Source organism: Pleurodeles waltl, chromosome 8 (genome assembly GCF_031143425.1).
Source record: "Pleurodeles waltl isolate 20211129_DDA chromosome 8, aPleWal1.hap1.20221129, whole genome shotgun sequence".
NCBI lineage: Eukaryota > Metazoa > Chordata > Amphibia > Caudata > Salamandridae > Pleurodeles > Pleurodeles waltl.
The window spans coordinates 1,145,077,871-1,145,100,473 of NC_090447.1; the positions used below are offsets into that span (position 1 = coordinate 1,145,077,871).

At 48.0% G+C, this 22,603-nt stretch overlaps 1 protein-coding gene across 2 annotated transcripts in view; it reads right to left on the reverse strand.

Moving 5' to 3' along the window:
• The window catches only part of FNDC3A (fibronectin type III domain containing 3A), a 1,418,915-nt gene that overhangs the window by 502,657 nt on the left and 893,655 nt on the right, over positions 1-22,603 (reverse strand). For both annotated transcript variants that reach the window (XM_069205374.1, XM_069205375.1), the window contains one exon: positions 8,407-8,493. In XM_069205374.1, coding sequence (XP_069061475.1) covers positions 8,407-8,493 — 87 coding nt within the window. The remainder of the gene's footprint in view (positions 1-8,406; positions 8,494-22,603) is intronic.

Below are 22,603 nucleotides of genomic sequence, written 5' to 3' on the forward strand. Positions count from 1 at the left end.
TAACGTGTATCAGGCAAAGACAGATTTTTGGAATAAGGGCTCTAATCTGAGTACACTAGTATGTTCATTCCTTGGCCATCACTGCCTTTCCTGTATCTGCCCCCCATTTCAATCTGGTTTTTAGTGTTATGCTCCAGGCCTCTGATTGCTTCTCACTGTACAGCCTAGTCACCAGCTGCTTGCCAAAGTGTGCTATAAAGAGAGTTATCAGTGTCCTACGTGCATGCGGTTCCTGTGAAGGACTGATAGCACCCTTTGCAGAATGCTCGTACATACAAATACAGACAAATATCAAGAGTAGTGCCCCCCCCCCCCCCCCAATCCATCACCAGCACAGCTTCTAAGAACTGGCCATTCAGGAAGAGGTCTTTCACTGTCTCTACCCTCCATGCAGCCAATCTAGGAAGGGTCTTCAAATCACTTGTAATTAGTGACAACTGGTAGAGCGTGGTGCTGCCATGCCTTTTTTTAATTCTGTCCCAGGCCATCTGTGTGTTCACCACTGTGTGATCTTGGTCCTTATATAAGTCAGTGTGTGCCCCATTAGGACTTTAATGTAGACTGGGTGTGTGACACTGTGCTCAATGGCCAAGTATGCCATATACGGAAGAGGATGCAGCCAGTAATATGCAACTTAGTCCTGTGTGCAGTTGTAATAGAGCTCAAAGTCTGGTGCTGCAAACCCTCCCTTGTTCATATGGTAAATTGTGAGTTTTCCATTTGACCCAAGTCTGCTATCCTGCCTATATCAGACTGATTATTAGTGACTTGAGGTTTTTGAAAAAGTGCCGCAGGAGAAGGATTGGTGTGTGGTAAAAAAGGTATAATAGTTTTGACAAGATATTAAGTTTCATAAGGACAACCCTGCCATGTAAAGATAAAGTAACTTAGGCCCTCATTACAACCCTGGCGGTCAGTGTTAAAGCAGGCCGGCGGTAAAGAAAAATGGGATTTGGACCACAGCAGTTACCGCCATTTTAACACACTGACCACCAGGGTGGTAACGGCCGCTGGGCTGGAGACTTCTGTCTCCAGCCCAGCTGCTGCCACAATCCGACTCTCAGGATTACGACCCAGCCTACTGCCATAGTTTTCATGACAAACATACCGCCACAAAAACCATGGCGGTAGGCACTATCAGTGCCAGGGAATCCCTTGGTCTCCCCTGGCCTCCTCCCCCTCCCCAGAGTCCGCCCCCACCTTCTCCCTCCCGCTCCTGCCCCCGCACATATACACACCCACATGTGCACCCATATACACGCATACCCACCACCACCCATGCATGCACACATACATACCCACACACCGCATCACACACCAACATACCTTGTCACACAAATGCATTCACAACACACAACACTCACCATCACTCATTCATGCATGCATCCTACGCGATGCACACCTGCATGCACGCACACCACTACATACACACACCCCACCCCCCTCTCCGGTCGGAGAACCTGACTTACCTGCTTGCTAGGGGTCCTCCGGCTGGAGATGGTCCACGGCGGTGCTGTCAGCAGCAGCGTCCACCAGCAAAACACCACCAGCCTGTATCCTTGCTCCTGATACGGTTGGCGGTGTTTTGCTGGCATGGCGGTGCTGCTGTCAGTAGGGCCGCCTTACCACCGTCATGACCGTCGGCGGTGTTTCACCAGCATTCTGGCGGAATACTGTCGGCGGTCATGATAGTGGTAGACGGCTGGTAGCCACGGCAGCAGTATGTTGGCAGATGTTGCTGTGGCGGTAGGCAGTCGATACCGCCAATGTTGAAATGAGGGCCTTAGTCTTTGATTTTTGCTATCACAGTGCCGTAGTTTTCTATAATTACTGTCTGCATTCCATGGCTGATGCAGATGCCCAGGAACTTGACCAATGTGAGGCACAATGGAAGAGGGAAGCCAAGTTGCTGGATTGTCATTGCTGGCATGAAAAAAAAAAAAAAAACTGTGGATTTGTTCCAATTTATTGTTATGGGTGAAATTGCCTTTAACAGTGTGAATTTGTGTATGACCGGATATTTAATCCATGTAAAAGGACACTATTTAATTACAGGAGAAGAATGCAATGCGCTGTGGCCATGTAACTGTCAGATGGCACATGCCAGAGGCTTGGTCGCTGTGGCATATAGGAGGGAGAATAGTGGGCTTCCTTGCTGGATGCCACTTTGAATTGTAAAGGGGTCTGGCAGCAGTCCATTTAACTGCCGCCTTCGTATAATAGCATAAAATACATGTATTAAGTGTATGAATAGTTGAGGGAACACCATACTTCCCAAAAAATTGCCACTGCTTTTTGTTCTGGGTCTCGCGAGTGTAGTAATGCAAATACTGTTCTCAAACTGTGGGTCGTGGATCGGACTGGTATAAATCCCACAAGATCAGGAAGGATCGCGATGGAGAAGAAGCACTAAGATCCTATTCGCTAAGGACTTTATGAACTTTGAGTCAGTGTTTATGAGTGAAAGTGTCTGTACGAGTCAGTATATTGTGGCTGTTTGCCTGTTTTGGAAGGAGTGAGGTAGGGTACCACTCTTCAGTGTCTCATCAAACATTTGCTGAAGTTTGAGTACCAGTAAGGGATTATGGCGGTGATTCTAACCGCGGCGGGCGGCGGTCGCCCGCCAGCACAGCGGGAAAGACCCAGCAACGATGAAGCCGGCTCCGAATGGAGCCGGCGGAGTTGCCTGAGTGCGACGGGTGCAGTAGCACCCGTCGCGAATTTCAGTGTCTGCTAGGCAGACACTGAAATTCTTTTTGGGGCCCTCTTACGGGGGCCCCTGCAGTGCCCATGCCATTGGCATGGGCACTGCAGGGGCCCCCAGGGGCCCCTCTGTACCCCCTACCGCCATCCTGTTCCTGGCGGGAGACCCGCCATGAACAGGATGGCGGTAGGGGGTGTCAGAATCCCCATGGCGGCGGAGCGCGCTCCGCCGCCATGGAGGATTCTCAAGGGCAGCGGAAAGTCGGCGGTACACCGCCGACTTTCCGTTTCTGGCCGCGGCTGAACCGCCGCGGTCAGAATGCCCAGCGGTGCACCGCCAGCCTGTTGGCGGTGCTACCGCGGTCATTCGCCCTGGCGGTTTTTACCGCCAGGGTTAGAATCACCACCTATATGATTTATAGAATTCAGCTGGAAATCCGTCAGATGTAATCTCATCAAATGATATGAGCACTTCTAGGAATTGACAGTGGGGTCCTTCCAGCCACACCAGAGCAATTTGATTAAATTGAGTGGTGTATTCGTCCGGCGATCTATTCATGCATGTTTTATATAGACTTGTGTAATGGTCAGCAAGCTCATGTAGTATAACTTCTGAATTATACAATGTGTTACCCCCTTCTCTTTCCACCCGAATTTGACATACCAACAGTGCCAAAGTCATGCTCCGTCAATCCACCTCCCCATATGTATTAGCAGTAGGGAATTAGTGCATACGTTTTACCTCCCTACTTGCCTCTTCTTTAAAATCGGGTAATCTGGGCCGTATATTTACCATCAGTGGAAGGCTTGGTTTGGCACTGCTGCTCTAGAGCCTGAAGCTTGCGCTGCAGAGTGTTGAGTGTGTTCAGAACAGCTCTGTGTCCCCCATGTTGGTTTGCGATGAAGATGCCCCATATATGCTCTTTAAATGCATACCACAACAGGCCCGAGGACGTGACTGAAGCCTCATTACCTTTAAAAATGTGTAGTGTCTGAAGATTCAATAATTAGCTTGATAGGTGAGTGGTTTGAATATGTAAGTTGAAGGTGTTTGATATGTGTCATCCAGCCGCAGATACCACTCAAAGCCACCCAGTAGTCTATTCAGGCCCAGGAGTCATGGACAGTTGAAACGTGTGTGCCCTTCTTTTTGTCTGTATATCTATGTCTTCATAAGTCAATAAGGTTAAGCATAGCTAAACGTCTTTGAGGGCTGCAGCTGCGACATTGCGCATGCAAGTCTCTGGGTGTGAGCTATCTAGATGCTTGTTCAGTACCAAATTAAAGTCACCTCCCCATAGCACTGTGCTGGGTGCCAGGGTGTATCATCTCCACCACATGTGATGAATGAAGTTGGGCTTGTCTGAATTAGGTCCATGTGGTGTTAATGACTGATGTGCTGCCCAGCTATGCAGGCTTGTGTAATACTGTGTCATCCATGTGCTTAATTTTCTTTGTGCATGAGCATAAAAGGCAGTCCACAGTGGTTCCTCTTGCATAGTAATTGGCCAGTGATCTATGACAGCACCATCTTGCCGCAAATATGAGAGATTTTGTTGTTTGCCTATGTGTGTCTCTTGTAGGAGTGCTATGTCAATCTTGTGGCAGTCTAAGTAGGCACCCATCTGTCTGGCCTTATTTAATGCATGTATATTCCACCTTAGAAAGTGAAAGGGAGTAGTGTTAGTGTGCTTTGACGTCAACTGTATATGCTCTTCTTGTTTTACGATATGGTGAGTAGCGCTTGTTACTAAAGATCGTGACAAGCATCAAGTATCTGAAATGGCTATGTACATCATTTAGTGTGCTATTGCATGCAGCTTCTTCATGAATTGCGAGTCAGCCTGAGGGTTTGCAAATATGTTGGGTTTACTCCGATATGTGACCTTGAAACAGGCTGGGTACACCATAGCAATTGGAATAGCTGCCTGACGCAACTTGCACTTACAAAGTAGGTGTTCACGCTTGGCCTCCTGAACTGCTTAGGTGAAATCTGGATATAGGGACAGGACGGCCCCTCATGCAACAGGGGCTGTTTCTCACTGGCAAAGCACAGAACTGTATTCCTGTCTTGATAGTTGAACAGGCAGGCTATGACGGGTCTTGGCTGCGCCCCTGGCGTAGGCCATGGTCCCAAAGAGCTATGGACCACCTCCATGACAAACAGCAGGAAGAGAGCCTCGGCACCAAAGAGGCATTTAAGAAAGACTTTCTCATAGTCGGCTCTATTCCTTGTATTCATGGATTCTGAGAGACCTACTAGGCGCAGATCACTGCGCTGTGATCTGGCCTCCAAGTCTTCATTTTTAGGTTTGATCACATTCAGGAGCTTGTGCCTATCAAGCAGCTTCTCATTCGTGCCCCCAGTGTTGTCTTCAATAGTTGATAGTCTCATTTCAGCAGCTGCTATTCACTTTTCTTGCGTTGTAAGCGTGGCCACCATTGTATCCACCCTCAGGGCCAGGGTGTAGAGTTTGTTATCTATTAAAGGTATACTCTTTTGCATATGCTTTAGTAGAGATCGTATGTCAGGTTTTTCAGTCTCTGAGTTCAACCCATCCGGTCCATGGAAAGGATGCTGGTGGCTTTCTTTGAGTCAAAGCTCAGTTTGTCCTGTTTCTTGTTCCTCTTCCCCAATGTAGCCTACTCTTGAGGGTAAAGAGCAAGGAATACACTCTTTTGATGCTCTATTGGGTTTCCCACTCTTCATAGGATCAAGCTGGGTCACTAGCCTGCACCTCTCAATCTGTGGCGTGGCCACGTCTCGGGCCAGTCAAGGCTGAGCCCCCTAGCCACCAACTCCGTGGGGGGGAGTTATAGATTTTTGGATCCTGGACCTGTGCTGCACAGAAGGCTCAGTGCCCTCACACCTCTGGGGTCCCTACAGTATTTGTTAGTTTTTACAAGGCTTGCAGGATCTAGGCCGCAGCAACCCCACCCTTCCAGCACTGTTCAGGTGCCTAGCAGCTTGAGCAGGCCACCATAAGGATCAGTGTTCTTTCCTGAGCTCTGGCACAGTGCAATTCCATCCTTCAGCCTCCGGACGGAAAGCAGTGTCACTCCGCACATCGCACTTTCACTTGATTTCGGCATCACGATTCCGAAAGTGCCTCTCATCTGCAACCTAAGCTGACCACAGGCTTTATCATTAAGGGCATCTCCAGCATGCCACAATAGACCCAATCAAGAAGGGGAAATTGGCCTGGGTGCCAGACTCCTCAGGCTCCACCAACCCGAGGTTTCGTGCTCAAATGTGTTGAATTTAACAGGATTCTTGGCCGACACAAGCAGCCTGAAAGCAGTGTGGCTGTTTTGGAGCAGGGCACTCTAGCCCACCCCCATCCCCTTGCTACCCACAGAGACAAGTTAGTACAACTAATGCATAAAGTTGAGACTGACGTCTTCCACTGGAGCAAACTTCCCTTCTCGCTATAAGGCAGATCTGCCCTCTACAAAGCAGTGACTCTTCCAAAACTATTATACATAATACAAACATAGCAGAAGATGTACCCGATAGATTCTAGCACAAATAAAATTGTCATGATTTTGGAGAGATGCTGCCGCAAGGATAGCCCTGAACATTTTCAGCGATCCATCTATGAAGCACTGATAACACTCCTGATTTTTTTTTTTTTAACAAAGCAGCATAGTTTTGTGTGGAGAATGACTTGGCCTTTGCCCTTTTAGATAGACCTGTGTGTAGAGTAGATAGGTTTGCACTGGGAGCTAAGGGTTCTTTACATGTGCTTTATAGGGGCACACTACCCAGTAAAGCACGACTGGCTACTGCTGTGGTAACTGGGATTTGGAATAGGCTCAACAGGTAAATGGAGTGGAAACCAACAACACTCCTAAAAACAAAAACACCATTAGAAGCATGGTCTTCCTAACAGGTTTTCAAAGTTGGGACTGAACTGGGATATCTATGTTAGGGCTTCATTTGTGCCAGTGTTTGCATGTGGTCAGAACTGGCACTGATTTCTTGACACCACCACAGATTTATCCACCACCTGGTGGCACTGTTTGTTTATTTTTAAACATCAGCAGACAATTTAAAAGTGCAAACTACATAACAAATACTATCAGCACCTCCAGGCCATACTTAGAGATGAAGATGGCCAGAAATGCTCCATTTTGTCACATATGCCCGAGTGTGATAGTAAGTAGGTCGTACTGGTACTGGCATTTGGTAGCGCTGGCAAGGAGAGTGGGTGTTGAAACATGTGGTGAAGACACCATGAAGAACTCCCGCCAAGGGAGGAGGCTGTTAACTCTGGACATGACAAGTAAGGAGGTATCACTGACATACATCATGCTTATAGTAAACACCCACAGTAGCTGCCAACACCCAAAAGCTAGACGGGAGCATGACTTTGGGGAGATGGAGGAAGAAACCTAAGTAGAATCCTTCAAATTTACCAGGGAGGTCTCTGTGAAATAAGGTTGATCCAACATAAAATCCTTCACAGGCTATACTGCACCAGAGTGCACTTGTATAATTCAGATGGGCAGACGATAAGATATGTTAACAGAGGTTTGGAGAGGGGTGTACAGAGGAATCTTATAACACACACTATCGCACGCCCCAAACTAAACGGCTACTGGCAAAGAATCTGTGGTAAAATGTATCATTACATACCTAATTCTGGAGTTTTGGGATGCAACAGACTTATATAGATATCACAGGCTATTGGTGAACCAGGGTATCATTGTAGCTACGAGAAACATAGCAAGGGAACGGGAAGCTCAGCACCACCAACCATTTTAGAATGGGGACGCAATATGGACGGATGCACGAATGCTGAGAAGGCAGTATATTAAGTAGGTGGGTGCTTAAAACATTTTGATAACACGTGAGGTAGATGGGCAAAACAAACTGGAATTAGAGAAATTATATGGTTTGTTCAAGCTTTATTTTTACATATATGACCCTGAGAAACAACAGCATATATAATTAACAATCAAGACCCCAGCCACTGAAGAAGTTGTAATTACGGATTCCATGTCTGGAGGAGCTAGGTATGCTACAAGTCAAAATAACTGTTTGAAATGCTGCATCTTGCAGTGACATTGCAGTGTTGTTGCCAAGCTACTGAGTTACTGGTCTCAGTTGTTAAAAAGAAAATGTCAATAAAATGTTCAACAAAAAGAGTTTGGTAGTCCCTGTAATGCAACAAATGTTTACTTTGCTTCCTGACAATCTGTGACTGTAATGTAATCCGTCCATACATTCCCACATACACGTACAAACCCTGTATGGCTGAACGGGTAAAAAAATCTAACTCCTCTTTGTGTACTGCTTTGCTTGAAGCCCAGGGAGACAAGAACCATCCAAGGCCTTGCATCCTTTACCACAGTGGGAGTCCTCCACAAGCATGTGCCCTGCAGACTTTGAAACAGCAAGTGATATCAACAATAGTCATGCAACCCATGAAGCCCACTGGCAGCGCCACTCTTCAGTGGGGAGTAAAGGCCTGTGCTCTTGGGGGTCTAGTTTAGCGTGCCAATGCCCCCCTCAGTGAAACCAATGGTACTTACATACTTATGAGAGCCTCCCTTTTTGAAACTCCCTCTGCACTTATGGCCAAAAATGATTTTAAAACACTGAAGCATTGGAAGGTTCCATCTCTTTTGAATGCTTAAGGTGGGTCAATAAACACCCGAAATGTCAACTGTGGACCTGCAGAAACAATTATGACTTACCCTAAATTTATACGTTGTACTTCTTCTAAGATTCCGTACTGTATATGTGAGGTCATCACCATCGTATTTTGGCTTGAATCCATACCCCTAAAATAAAAGATTGGCAGATTACAAGTCAAAATCTACAGAAAGAAAAAAGGAAAACACAACCAATAAATACAGTGAATGTCTTACAATAAATGTAAATAAAGTACAAAAGCAAATAATAGCAGAATACATTAATCAAAATACTTGTATTATGTCTCTCTAAAATGGCATCATTATAATCATACAGCTTCTTTAGCCAGGTAAAAGGTAGTGTATGAAGCATAGTCAGAGCAGTAGACCAACATGTCCTTATAGAAGTGCAGCACAATGGCCAGAGCCACATTTCATGCCTATGTAATCATTTTGTAAATAAGGAAAAGTAAAGTGACACATTTCTACATTAATATTATGGGGCCATATTTTCACAGCATCAACCACTGTCGCCAATTATAACATTTAAAAGGGAGGGGGACCCCATATCTGATTGTGCCCACAAACAACTGCTATCAACAGCTCAAGCTGCCCACAACAGTTGGATTTCTACAGTTTTTCACTCTTTTTATGCTTGTCCATCTTTTCCACTACATATCCTGGGTTACAGTCACGTTCCACTGCAAATTAACATTTGCGCAGACATTTTAAATTACACCCTCATGGTCATGGCACCTATTAAATAGGTGACCTGATAGACAAGAATACGAGCAGTGCTATGAAAGAACAGCACAAAGAGGCAAGGGCCGAAGTCAGAAGGGCTTAAAGTGGCATAACCATGCCAACCTTTTAATCCTATCTCTGCTCAGTTGTTGTCCATATCTAGTAATTTTGCCCACATTGAAAGTCCACAAACACAGGTCTACAGGAACTGAAGCATGCCATCAAAGAATAGACAAAAGTGTTAGCTGCCTGGCTCTCAGGGCAATTACTACCAATGCAGTGTCAGTCAAAGTTCATTATGCTAAATGTACATTTTGAATTATTAGCCCAGTACTTTAACGCAGAAAGCCTCACTAGTCGGCTCTGAAGAGGGCCCTGCAATTTGTAGGTACAATTTACTATGTTTGCCTTCATAAACTAGGCGACCAGATTCAAAATAGGTAGAGTGACCACAAAACCTAAAAAAAAAATCACTGTCCTCATCATTTTCCAAGTACATCAACATTTTGTTGATGCACAATATTTGCATTTGCCTACCATATACAGAACACAAACTTCAAAATGTATGAGTAGAAATGCAAGCAATATTGTTTTCACCAAGTCAGCTGTCAAAAAATACGGAAAACTAATGGTTTGCAGTTGATTTGTATGAAAAATTGAAGAACCTATAGAGAGACCTGCTTTATATAATGTTTTAAAAATGAAACCCACTGCTTCAGGGGCGTAGCTTGATTAGCCAAGATGGTGGATGTGGATTAACGAGGCTCTGTGGGTGGCAAAGCCCCAATAATCTGTCTCTTATCCGCTATTAGGCAAGAGGCTAGTCGCTGCAACACGGCAGGCAGGCAGAAAGAGCCCGTGGGGGCCTGAAAACGCCAGCCGAGAAGGGCGAGAGCTGGATGCCGGGAGTGGCGCCAGTGTCGCTGGAGCCTGCGTGACTTGGCCGGAGGAAGACGGGGCCTGCCCTAGGCGGACTGTGCGCTGATAATTCAGCCCTGGGTGGCCCTCCTCGGAGCGGAGAAGACTGCGGCAGATGGGGTAAAGATGAGCGACGGTGAGTGGGCCAGTGGAGGGTTGAGGGGGGGGGAGGGAAACAGGGACACCTGATGGGCAGCCCGGAGGAAGCCCATGTCCAGAGGCCTGGCCCGGACTGGGGACCTCTCCCTGGCCGTCAGGCGATCCCTGTGCCTCGCCTCATGGGCCTACATAGCGAGGAGACCTCCATTGGCTGGGCCTGGTATCTGGCTGGACTCGGTGTTTGGGGCACAAACTGGGAGACTGGAGTGGGTCGCTTGCCTCCACCTTCCCTACCCTGCTTAGTTGGGCCCCAGAAGTGGAACCTGGGTGCGGATAGGGGGCCCTGAATCCAGGTGACGCTATTGCTCCAGGGCCTCATAAACTGGAGGAACAGTCAACCAGACCAAAAAGGTTGAGATGAGGGTGGTCGCCAAGAAGGCCTTTCAAGCGGAGACTGGAGTTGAGACTGGGATAGACGCTGTATAGCAGTGAAGTGGTTTCCACGCTGTGCAAGCAAGAGGGCCCCCCATGTTCCAGGCCCCCAGAATACTGTGAACTAAAGGTTGTTGCGCTGCAACTCAGAACGCTTGGCCCTATGAGCCTGGGCTGCCAGGGCTCTGCAGCTGTCAAAATGAGCCATATCTGCTCTGGGATGGGGAGAAACCAACAGGCTCTGAGATCTGATGCCTCGGCCTCAAATACCCATAAACTGGACGTGGCGCTGGTGGCAGTGGAGCACATTGGCACATTCCTGAACCAAACACAAACTTCGCAGGAGAGCAAGATTGACAAGGTGACTAGCGACCTCACACTGCTCCATGCGGACCATCGCAAGCTGGCAGACAAGACTTGCTAACAGGAGGGTAAATTGAACGACATTACTCCCAAGGCTGGTCAATTGTAGAACTATCTAGGAGCTCGTAGACTTGCATCCAAACGGGCAGAACGCATGTATCTGGTGGAGAGGTTGCGCTGTCTCAACTATGCAGCCCACTCAGCTCGCACGCATGCTGCGGCTGACTGGTCAGGTAGGCTGTTAGCTTGGCTGATCCACCAACAGCAGGACCACACCCCTATTCTGGATCTGCGCTTAGTGGGGGCAATATGCTCTACACCCAGGGTGAGATACACAATGAACTCACACGCCATTACACAGCCCTCTATCAATCGACGACAACAGCGGGACCAGCGGATTATCGGGAGTTCTTTTCCCCGCTCCCTCTGCCCCGACTAATAGAGAAACAGCAGGTGGTGCTAGATGAGCCATTAATGCTACCAGAGATGCAAGATAGTGTACAAGCTTTAGCTGCTGACAAAACCAGAGGCCCTGACAGCTTTTCTTTCGGAGTTCTATAAAACATTCTCCGCTGTGATCGCACCTGACCTGCTGCGGCTATACGAAGGGACATTAGAGGGGGCATCACTGACTGCATTGCAGCGGGAGGCGCTACTGATATCTCTTCCCAAACTTGGCAAATATCCAGCAGAGCTGGGTTCCTATATACCACTTGCGATGCTTAACACAGATTATAAATTCTGGCTAAAATTCTGGCAACGCGGCTGGCGCCCCTTGGTATCGCAGTTGATACACCCCGATCAGAACGGCTTTGTGCCGGCACGCACTTCCTTGAATATCAGTCACCTATTTCAGGTCATGAGGTACTCGACCCAGGACTGGACTAGGGCGGGCTGTATGGTATTAGACCTGGTAAAGGCCTTTGACTCATTAGAATGGCCCTTCTTGTTTGAGGTGCTGCGTAGTTTTGGCCTTGGCTCCAGCTTCTTGCGGTTGGTCAAACTGTTATATACCCAGCTTAAGCTCAGGGTCAGGACTGGTGCGGCTCTTTCAGATCGGGGTGGTCTAGCGGTGCTGAACATGGAGCAATACTACCTGGCTTCCCAGCTGCAGTGGGCGGCTAGGTGGATCTCGGGACTCCAGTTGTCAGACTCGCTGCAGTGATGCAGCGCTGGACATTATCTGAGGTGCCTCTTCTATTTCACCCCATTGCGTGGGTGAGGGTGCTCCATCGCTGTTATCACAGGTACTTAAGCCTTACACACACACACAGTCACTCCTTGTACCCCAGCATTGGCTCGGCTGGGCATGCGCGGGGTGCATGACTCAAGACTAAGTCGGAGATGGAAACTTGGCATGGTGCTGGGCTACATACGCTGGGAGATCTATACAACGAGGGCGTGCTAACCCCACTGGATACACTAGCTAAGGAGACAGGGCTGTCACCAGGGTAGTCTTTGTTGCACAACTCCTTGATAGCAACACTATCTCGGCATTGGGTGGACATTTCTGTTGAATTGTCAATGCACCTACTGCACAATACATGCAGGTTATGGTGTATCGTAGACAGTTGATATATTGGTTCACCAACGCACTCCGGACGCGCACAGTTCATACCTGCACCGTATTGCAGGCCAGTTGGGAGAGTGATCTGACCAGGCCCTGAACAGATAGAGAATGGGACGCTGTTGGGAAATGCCTCCCTTGTTATGGTTACCCCTTAACGTTTTGCCTTTTGTTGATGCCAGTTATGATTGAAAGTGTGCTGCCAGCACCAGTGTTCTTTCCCTATACTGTACCTTTGTTCCCACAATTGGCACAGCCCTGGCACACAGATAAGTCCCTTGTAACTGGTACCCCGGGTACCAAGGGCCCTGTGGCCAGGGAAGGTCTCTAAGGGCTGCAGCATGTACTATGGCACCCTTGAGACCCCTCACTCAGCACATGCACACTGCCTCACAGCTTCTGTGTGCTGGTGGGGAGAAAAAGACTTAGTCGACACGGCACTCCCCTCAGAGTGCCATCCACTACCTATGGCATACATAAGACACCCCTCTAGCAGGCAGGGTGCACCATATCACAGGTGAGGGCATAGCTGCATGAGCACTATGTCCCTACAGTGTCTAAGCCAAACCTTAGACATTGTAAGTGCAGGGTAGCCACAAAGAGTATATGGTCTGTGAGTCTGTCAAATACAAACTCCACAGTTCCATAATGGCTACACTGAAATCTGGGAAGTTTGGTATCAAACTTCTCAGAACAATAAATGCACACTGATGCCAGAGTGGGATTTATTGCAAAATGCACACTGAGGGCATCTTAGAGATGGCCCCTGCATGCCAGTCCGACTCCTAGTGTTAGGCTGGCCAGGTCATGCCAGCCTGCCACAACCAGATGAGTTTCTGGCCACATGGGGTGAGTGCCTTTGTCACTGTGGCCAGGAATAAAGCCTGCACTGGGTGGAAGTGCTTCTCCCCTCCCCATGCAGGAACTGTAACACCTGGCGGTGAGCCTCAAAGGCTCATGCCTGTTGCTACAGCACCCCAGGGCATCACAGCTAGTGGAGATGCCCGCCCCTCCGGACACAGCCCTCACTTTTGGCGGCAAGTCCAGAGGAGATAATGAGGAAAAAAAGGAGGAGTCACCTACCAGTCAATACAGCCCCTAAGATGCCCTGAGCTGAGGTGACCCCTGCCTTTAGAAATCCTCCATCTTGGTTTTGGAGGATTCCCCCAATAGGAATAGGGATGTGCCTCCCCTCAGGGAGGCAGGCACAGAGAGGGTGTGGCCCAGACCTAAACACACCCCTAAATTCAGTATTTAGGGGTGACCCTGAACCCAGAAAATCTGATTCCTGCAACCTACAACAACAAGAAGGACTGCTGACCTGAAAGCCCCGCAAAGATGACGGAGATGACAGCTGACTTGGCCCCAGCCCTACCGGCCTGTCTCCAGACTCAAAGAACATGCACAGCGACGCATCCGGAGGGACCAGCAACCTCTGAGGACTCAGGACTGCCCTGCACCCAAAGGACCAAGAACCTCCAGAGAACAGCGGCACTGTTCAGAAACAGCAACAAACTTGCAACAAAGAAACAACTTTAAAGAGACTCTCACTTCCCGCCAGAAGAGTGAGTCTTCACACTCTGCAACTGACGCCCCCAGCTCGAGTCCAGGAGAACCAACACTGCAAAGAGGACTCCTAGGCGACTAAAATGACATGGACTCCCTGAGTCGACCCCCATGCACCCCCACAGCGAGGCCTGCAGCGAGGATCCAGAGGCTCTCCCTGACCGCAACTACTTGGTAACAAAGGAACCAGGCGCCTGGACCAAGCACTGCACCATCAGCCCCCAGGACCAAGAGGAACCACCTACCAGTGCAGGAGTGACCAGCAGGCGGCCCTCATCCTAGCCCAGTCGGTGGCTGGCCCGAGAAGCCCCCCTGAGCCCAGCCTGCATCGCCAGAGTGACCCCCGGGTCCCTCCATTGCTTTCAATAGCAAACCCAACCCCTACTTGGCACACTGCACCCGGCTGCCCTTGTGCCGCTGAGGGTGTGTTTTGTGTGCTTGTGTGTCCCCCCCCCCTAGTGCTCTACAAAACCTCCCTGGTCTGCTCCCCAAGGACGCAGGAACTTACCTGCTAGCAGACTGGAACCTGAGCACCCCTGTTCCCCATAGGCACCTATGTGTTTTGGGCCCTCCTTTGACCTCTGCATCTGACCGGCCCTGTGTTGCTGGTGCTGTGGCTTTGGGGTTGCCTTGAACCCCCAACAATGGGCTGCCTATGCCCAGGAGACTGACTGAGTAAGTTCTTTACTTACCTGAGAAACCTAACCAAACTTACCTCCCTTAGGAACTGTTGATTTTTGCACTGTGCCCACTTTTGAAATAGCTTATTGCCATTTTAACCAAACTTGTGTGTACTGCTGTTTTAAATCAAAGTTCTATACTTACCTGTGTGAAGTACCTTGCATTTTATGTACTTACCTCAAATTTGAATCTTGTGGTTCTAAAAATAAATTAAGAAAATATATTTTTCTAAATAAAACCTATTGGCCTGGAGTTAAGTCTTTGAGTGTATGTTCCTCATTTATTGCCTGTGTGTGTACAATAAATGCTTAACACTACCCTCTGATAAGCCTACTGCTCGACTACACTACCACAAAATAGAGCATTAGTATTATCTAATTTTGCCACTATCAACCTCTAAGGCGAACCCTTGGACTCTGTGCACACTATCTCTCACTTTGAGATAGTATATACAGAGCCAACTTCCTACAGACGCGGCATTGAAAACTCACACTAACATTCCGCGCAATGTTTGATTTCACTTTATTCAATTCTATATATTCCATAGGACCTATCTAACCCCAGCTAAAATCAATCAGTATTTTCATCGCACGGATGCAGCTTGCCCCGGTTGTACACTGGTGGAGGTGGACTTGCTACATATGGTATGGTCCTGTACCTCATTGTACTCTTACTGGTGAGATGTGTCGGTGCGGCTGTGCGAATGCACGGTGCGCCCACTGTTGTCCACATGGGAAGCCCGTATTCTAGGCCTTTTTCACAGAGCTAAAATGCACACAACCTCCATGAGATTTCTGGATCTAGGCCTTTTGACGGCCAAACACCTCACTACCAGAAGATGGAATTCTATGGAACCCCCGTCGATAGAGGCATAGTGTGAGAAGGTAGCCTCTTTCTAGCCTTGTTACCCCCACTTTTGGCCTGTTTGTGAGTGTATGTCAGGGTGTTTGTCACTGTTTTCACTGTCTCACTGGGATCCTGATAGCCAGGCCTCAGTGCTCATAGTGAAAACACTATGTTTTCAGTATGTTTGTTATGTGTCACTGGGATCCTGCTAGTCAGGACCCCAGTGCTCATAGGTTTGTGGCCTATATGTATGTGTCACTGGGACCCTGTCACACAGGGCCCCAGTGCTCATAGGTGTGCATGTATATGTTCCCTGTGTGGTGCCTAACTGTCTCACTGAGGCTCTGCTAACCAGAACCTCAGTGGTTATGCTCTCTCATTACTTTCAAATTGTCACTAACAGGCTAGTGACCAATTTTACCAATTTACATTGGCTTACTGGAACACCCTTATAATTCCCTAGTATATGGTACTGAGGTACCCAGGGTATTGGGGTTCCAGGAGATCCCTATGGGCTGCAGCATTTCTTTTGCCACCCATAGGGAGCTCTGACAATTCTTACACAGGCCTGCCACTGCAGCCTGAGTGAAATAACGTCCACGTTATTTCACAGCCATTTTACACTGCACTTAAGTAACTTATAAGTCACCTATATGTCTAACCTTTACCTGGTAAAGGTTAGGTGCAAAGTTACTTAGTGTGAGGGCACCCTGGCACTAGCCAAGGTGCCCACACATTGTTCAGAGCCAATTCACTGAACTTTGTGAGTGCGGGGACACCATTACACGCGTGCACTACATATAGGTCACTACCTATATGTAGCTTCACCATGGTAACTCCGAATATGGCCATGTAACATGTCTATGATCATGGAATTGCCCCCTCTATGCCATCCTGGCATTGTTGGTACAATTCCATGATCCCAGTGGTCTGTAGCACAGACCCTGGTACTGCCAGACTGCCCTTCCTGGGGTTTCACTGCAGCTGCTGCTGCTGTCAACCCCTCAGACAGGCAGCTGCCCTCCTGGGGTCCAGCCAGGCCTGGCCCAGGATGGCAGAACAAAGAACTTCCTCTGAGAGAGGGTGTGACACCCTCTCCCTTTGGAAAATGGTGTGAAGGCAGGGGAGGAGTAGCCTCCCCCAGCCTCTGGAAATGCTTTGTTGGGCACAGATGTGCCCAATTCTGCATAAGCCAGTCTACACCGGTTCAGGGACCCCTTAGCCCCTGCTCTGGCGCGAAACTGGACAAAGGAAAGGGGAGTGACCACTCCCCTGACCTGCACCTCCCCTGGGAGGTGTCCAGAGCTCCTCCAGTGTGCTCCAGACCTCTGCCATCTTGGAAACAGAGGTGCTGCTGGCACACTGGACTGCTCTGAGTGGCCAGTGCCACCAGGTGACGTCAGAGACTCCTGCTGATAGGCTCCTTCAGGTGTTAGTAGCCTTTCCTCTCTCCTAGGTAGCCAAACCCTCTTTTCTGGCTATTTAGGGTCTCTGTCTCTGGGGAAACTTTAGATAACGAATGCATGAGCTCAGCCGAGTTCCTCTGCATCTCCCTCTTCACCTTCTGATAAGGAATCGACCGCTGACCGCGCTGGAAGCCTGCAAACCTGCAACATAGTAGCAAAGACGACTACTGCAACTCTGTAACGCTGATCCTGCCGCCTTCTCGACTGTTTTCCTGCTTGTGCATGCTGTGGGGGTAGTCTGCCTCCTCTCTGCACCAGAAGCTCCGAAGAAATCTCCCGTGGGTCGACGGAATCTTCCCCCTGCAACCGCAGGCACCAAAAAGCTGCATCTCCGGTCCCTTGGGTCTCCTCTCAGCACGACGAGCGAGGTCCCTCGAATCCAGCGACACCGTCCAAGTGACTCCCACAGTCCAGTGACTCTTCAGCCCAAGTTTGGTGGAGGTAAGTCCTTGCCTCACCTCGCTGGGCTGCATTGCTGGGAACCGCGACTTTGCAAGCTTCTCCGGCCCCTGTGCACTTCCGGCGGAAATCCTGTGTGCACAGCCAAGCCTGGGTCCACGGCACTCTAACCTGCATTGCACGACTTTCTAAGTTGGTCTCCGGCGACGTGGGACTCCTTTGTGCAACTTCGGCGAGCACCGTTTCACGCATCCTCGTAGTGCCTGTTTCTGGCACTTCTCCGGGTGCTACCTGCTTCAGTGAGGGCTCTTTGTCTTGCTCGACGTCCCCTCTCTCTGCAGGTCCAATTTGCGACCTTCTGGTCCCTCCTGGGCCCCAGCAGCGTCCAAAAACGCCAAACGCACGATTTGCGTGTAGCAAGGCTTGTTGGCGTCCATCCGGCGGGAAAACACTTCTGCACGACTCTCCAAGGCGTGGGGGATCCATCCTCCAAAGGGGAAGTCTCTAGCCCTTGTCGTTCCTGCAGTATTCACAGTTCTTCAGCCTAGTAAGAGCTTCTTTGCACCAACCGCTGGCATTTCTTGGGCATCTGCCCATCTCCGAGCTGCTTGTGACTTTTGGACTTGGTCCCCTTGTTCCACAGGTACCCTCAGTCAGGAATCCATCGTTGTTGCATTGCTGATTTGTGTTTTCCTTGCATTTTCCCTCTAACACAACTATTTTGTCCTTAGGGGAACTTTGGTGTACTTTGCACTCACTTTTCAGGGTCTTGGGGAGGGTTATTTTTCTAACTCTCACTATTTTCTAATAGTCCCAGCGACCCTCTACAAGGTCACATAGGTTTGGGGTCCATTCGTGGTTCGCATTCCACTTTTGGAGTATATGGTTTGTGTTGCCCCTATCCCTATGTTTCCCCATTGCATCCTATTGTAACTATACATTGTTTGCACTGTTTTCTAAGACTATACTGCATATTTTTGCTATTGTGTATATATATCTTGTGTATATTTCCTATCCTCTCACTGAGGGTACACTCTAAGATACTTTGGCATATTGTCATAAAAATAAAGTACCTTTATTTTTAGTATAACTGTGTATTGTGTTTTCTTATGATATTGTGCATATGACACTAAGTGGTACTGTAGTAGCTTCACACGTCTCCTAGTTCAGCCTGAGCTGCTTTGCTAAGCTACCATTATCTATCAGCCTAAGCTGCTAGACACCCTATACACTAATAAGGGATAACTGGGCCTGGTGCAAGGTGCAAGTACCCCTTGGTACTCACTACAAGCCAGTCCAGCCTCCTACATTGGTTGTGCAGCGGTGGGATAAGTGCTTTGAGACTACTTACCACTCTTGTCATTGTACTTTTCATAAGAGAAAAATATACAAAACAAGGTCAGTGTATATACACATAGCCAAAAAGTTTTGCATTTCCTCTTTTCACTCTTTTCTAAGTGCTGAAAAGTACTTCTAAACTTTCAAAAAGTTCTTAAAAGTTTAAAAAGTTTTTTCTGTCTTTCCAAAAAGTTCTGAAAACTTTTTTCTCTTTGTCTATCACTTTAACTCTCTCTAAAAATGTCTGGCACAGGCCAAAAAGTTGAACTGTCCAAACTTGCATATGATCACCTTAGCTGGAAAGGAGCAAGGAGTCTCTGCATAGAGAGAGGTTTGAGTGTAGGGAAGAATCCTTCCTTAGAACTGTTAATTAATATGCTTAGAGTACAGGATAAGGCCATAAGTGCCCAATCTGTAGAAAAAGTAGCTAATGGTTCTCAATCTGATCCAGGGACTCCCCCAGGAAAAGGTTCAGGAAAGAAACTTCTCAGCCTGCCCATTACTAGACAGTCTAGCATAGTTGGTACAGAGGTTGAATCACATCATACTGATGATGTGCTCTCACATTATGCTGGTAGCCAAGCTGTTAGGGTGCCCCTTGTAAGGGACAGGTCTCCTTCTGTTCATTCCCATCATACCTCTGTATCTAGAAATGTCCCTCCCACCCACCCTGATGACAGATTGTTAGAAAGGGAGCTCAATAGATTGAGAGTGGAACAAACCAGACTGAAGCTCAAGAAGCAACAGCTGGATTTGGATAGACAGTCTTTAGAAATAGAGAGGGAAAGACAGAAGTTGGGTTTAGATACCCATGGTGGCAGCAGCAGTATTCCCCATAGTCATCCTGCAAAAGAGCATGATTCCAGGAATCTGCACAAGATAGTTCCCCCTTATAAGGAGGGGGATGACATTAACAAGTGGTTTGCTGCACTTGAGAGGGCCTGTGCTGTACAGGATGTCCCTCAAAAGCAGTGGGCTGCTATCCTATGGCTATCATTTAGTGGAAAAGGTAGGGATAGGCTCCTTACAGTGAAAGAAAATGATGCCAATAATTTTACAGTTCTTAAGAATGCACTCCTGGATGGTTATGGCTTAACCACTGAACAGTACAGGATAAAGTTCAGAGAGACCAAAAAGGAGTCTTCACAAGACTGGGTTGATTTCATTGACCATTCAGTGAAGGCCTTGGAGGGGTGGTTACATGGCAGTAAAGTTACTGATTATGAAAGCCTGTATAACACAATCCTGAGAGAGCATATACTTAATAATTGTGTGTCTGATTTGTTGCACCAGTACCTGGTAGACTCTGATCTGACCTCTCCCCAAGAATTGGGAAAGAAGGCAGACAAATGGGTCAGAACAAGGGTGAACAGAAAAGTTCATACAGGGGGTGACAAAGATGGCAATAAGAAGAAAGATGGTGAAAAATCTCAAGATAAGCATGGGGATAAGGGTAAAACCAAAGATCCCACTTCAAATCTTAAACACTCTTCAGAGGGTGGGGATAAAACAAATTCTTCCTCTTCTTCCCAACCTGCACACATTAAAAAGCCTTGGTGCTTTGTGTGTAAAAACAGAGGCCATAGGCCAGGGGATAAGTCCTGTCCAGGTAAACCCCCTGAGCCTACCACCACTAATACATCAAGCTCTAGTGCCCCTAGCAGTAGTGGTACTAGTGGTGGGACTGCTGGCAACAGTCAAGCAAAGGGTGTAGTTGGGTTCACTTATGGGTCCATAGTGGAAACTGATGTCATCAGTCCCAAGACAGTTTCTGTCACACCTAGTGGCATTGGCCTTGCCACACTGGCTGCTTGTCCCCTTACAATGGATAAGTACAGGCAGACAGTTTCAATAAATGGTGTTGAGGCCTTGGCCTACAGGGACACAGGTGCCAGTTTCACTTTGGTGACTGAAAACCTAGTGCACCCTGATCAACACATCATTGGACAACAGTATAAGATTATTGATGTCCATAACTCCACTAAGTTTCTTCCCTTAGCTATAATTCAGTTTAGTTGGGGTGGAGTTACTGGCCCTAAGCAGGTGGTGGTATCACCTAGCTTACCTGTAGACTGTCTCTTAGGTAATGACCTAGAGGCCTCAGGTTGGGCTGATGTAGAGTTTTATGCCCATGCAGCCATGCTGGGCATCCCTGAGGAATTGTTCCCTCTCATTTCAAGTGAAATGAAAAAGCAAAGGAGAGAAGGCCTGAAAACTCAGGATCCCTCTCCATCAACAGGTAAAAAGGGTATCACAGTATCCCCTAACCACCCTACCATTCAGGATACCATTCCTTTGGTGGGAGAAACCTCTCCTGGGGTGGCACCTGTTCCAAGGGAATCATCAGCTAGCAAAGCTGGACTCCCTGAGGTGGAAGTACCTCTCTGTGGGATAACTAACATTGGTGAGAAAAAGAGCACCATTTTAGTTAACATGGAGCATCCCTCAAACCCTCCCAGGGAAACTTTAGTGCAGAAACTCTGCACTGCCTCACAACACTTAGGACAGCATCCCTGCCCTAGTGTGGAGCTGATAGGACAGCATCCCTGCCCTGCTCCAACTCAAGAGAAACATCATCCCTGTTCTCTCTTACAGCCAGATGGACAAAGTTGTTGCCCAGCTATGGCTTTTCTCAGACAGCATCCCTGTCTGGCATTTCCATCACTACAAATAGGTTCAGTGGACAATTCCCACTGCTCTAAACTAAAACTTACTGATAGAAACTCTGGAAATACATCTTCACATTGTTGGTTAGCTAAAAAACTTAAAACAGGGTGGTTTACATCCCCACAGGGAAGTAACCATATAGTGGATGATAAAGGGAGTAACCAGTCTATTGCAGAGCTACTCTCTACTTATCACCACTTAGACAATAAAGTCTCAACTGGCCAAGGTTAGCCTTATTGTCCTTCGTTTGGGGGGGGGTTGTGTGAGAAGGTAGCCTCTTTCTAGCCTTGTTACCCCCACTTTTGGCCTGTTTGTGAGTGTATGTCAGGGTGTTTGTCACTGTTTTCACTGTCTCACTGGGATCCTGATAGCCAGGCCTCAGTGCTCATAGTGAAAACACTATGTTTTCAGTATGTTTGTTATGTGTCACTGGGATCCTGCTAGTCAGGACCCCAGTGCTCATAGGTTTGTGGCCTATATGTATGTGTCACTGGGACCCTGTCACACAGGGCCCCAGTGCTCATAGGTGTGCATGTATATGTTCCCTGTGTGGTGCCTAACTGTCTCACTGAGGCTCTGCTAACCAGAACCTCAGTGGTTATGCTCTCTCATTACTTTCAAATTGTCACTAACAGGCTAGTGACCAATTTTACCAATTTACATTGGCTTACTGGAACACCCTTATAATTCCCTAGTATATGGTACTGAGGTACCCAGGGTATTGGGGTTCCAGGAGATCCCTATGGGCTGCAGCATTTCTTTTGCCACCCATAGGGAGCTCTGACAATTCTTACACAGGCCTGCCACTGCAGCCTGAGTGAAATAACGTCCACGTTATTTCACAGCCATTTTACACTGCACTTAAGTAACTTATAAGTCACCTATATGTCTAACCTTTACCTGGTAAAGGTTAGGTGCAAAGTTACTTAGTGTGAGGGCACCCTGGCACTAGCCAAGGTGCCCCCACATTGTTCAGAGCCAATTCACTGAACTTTGTGAGTGCGGGGACACCATTACACGCGTGCACTACATATAGGTCACTACCTATATGTAGCTTCACCATGGTAACTCCGAATATGGCCATGTAACATGTCTATGATCATGGAATTGCCCCCTCTATGCCATCCTGGCATTGTTGGTACAATTCCATGATCCCAGTGGTCTGTAGCACAGA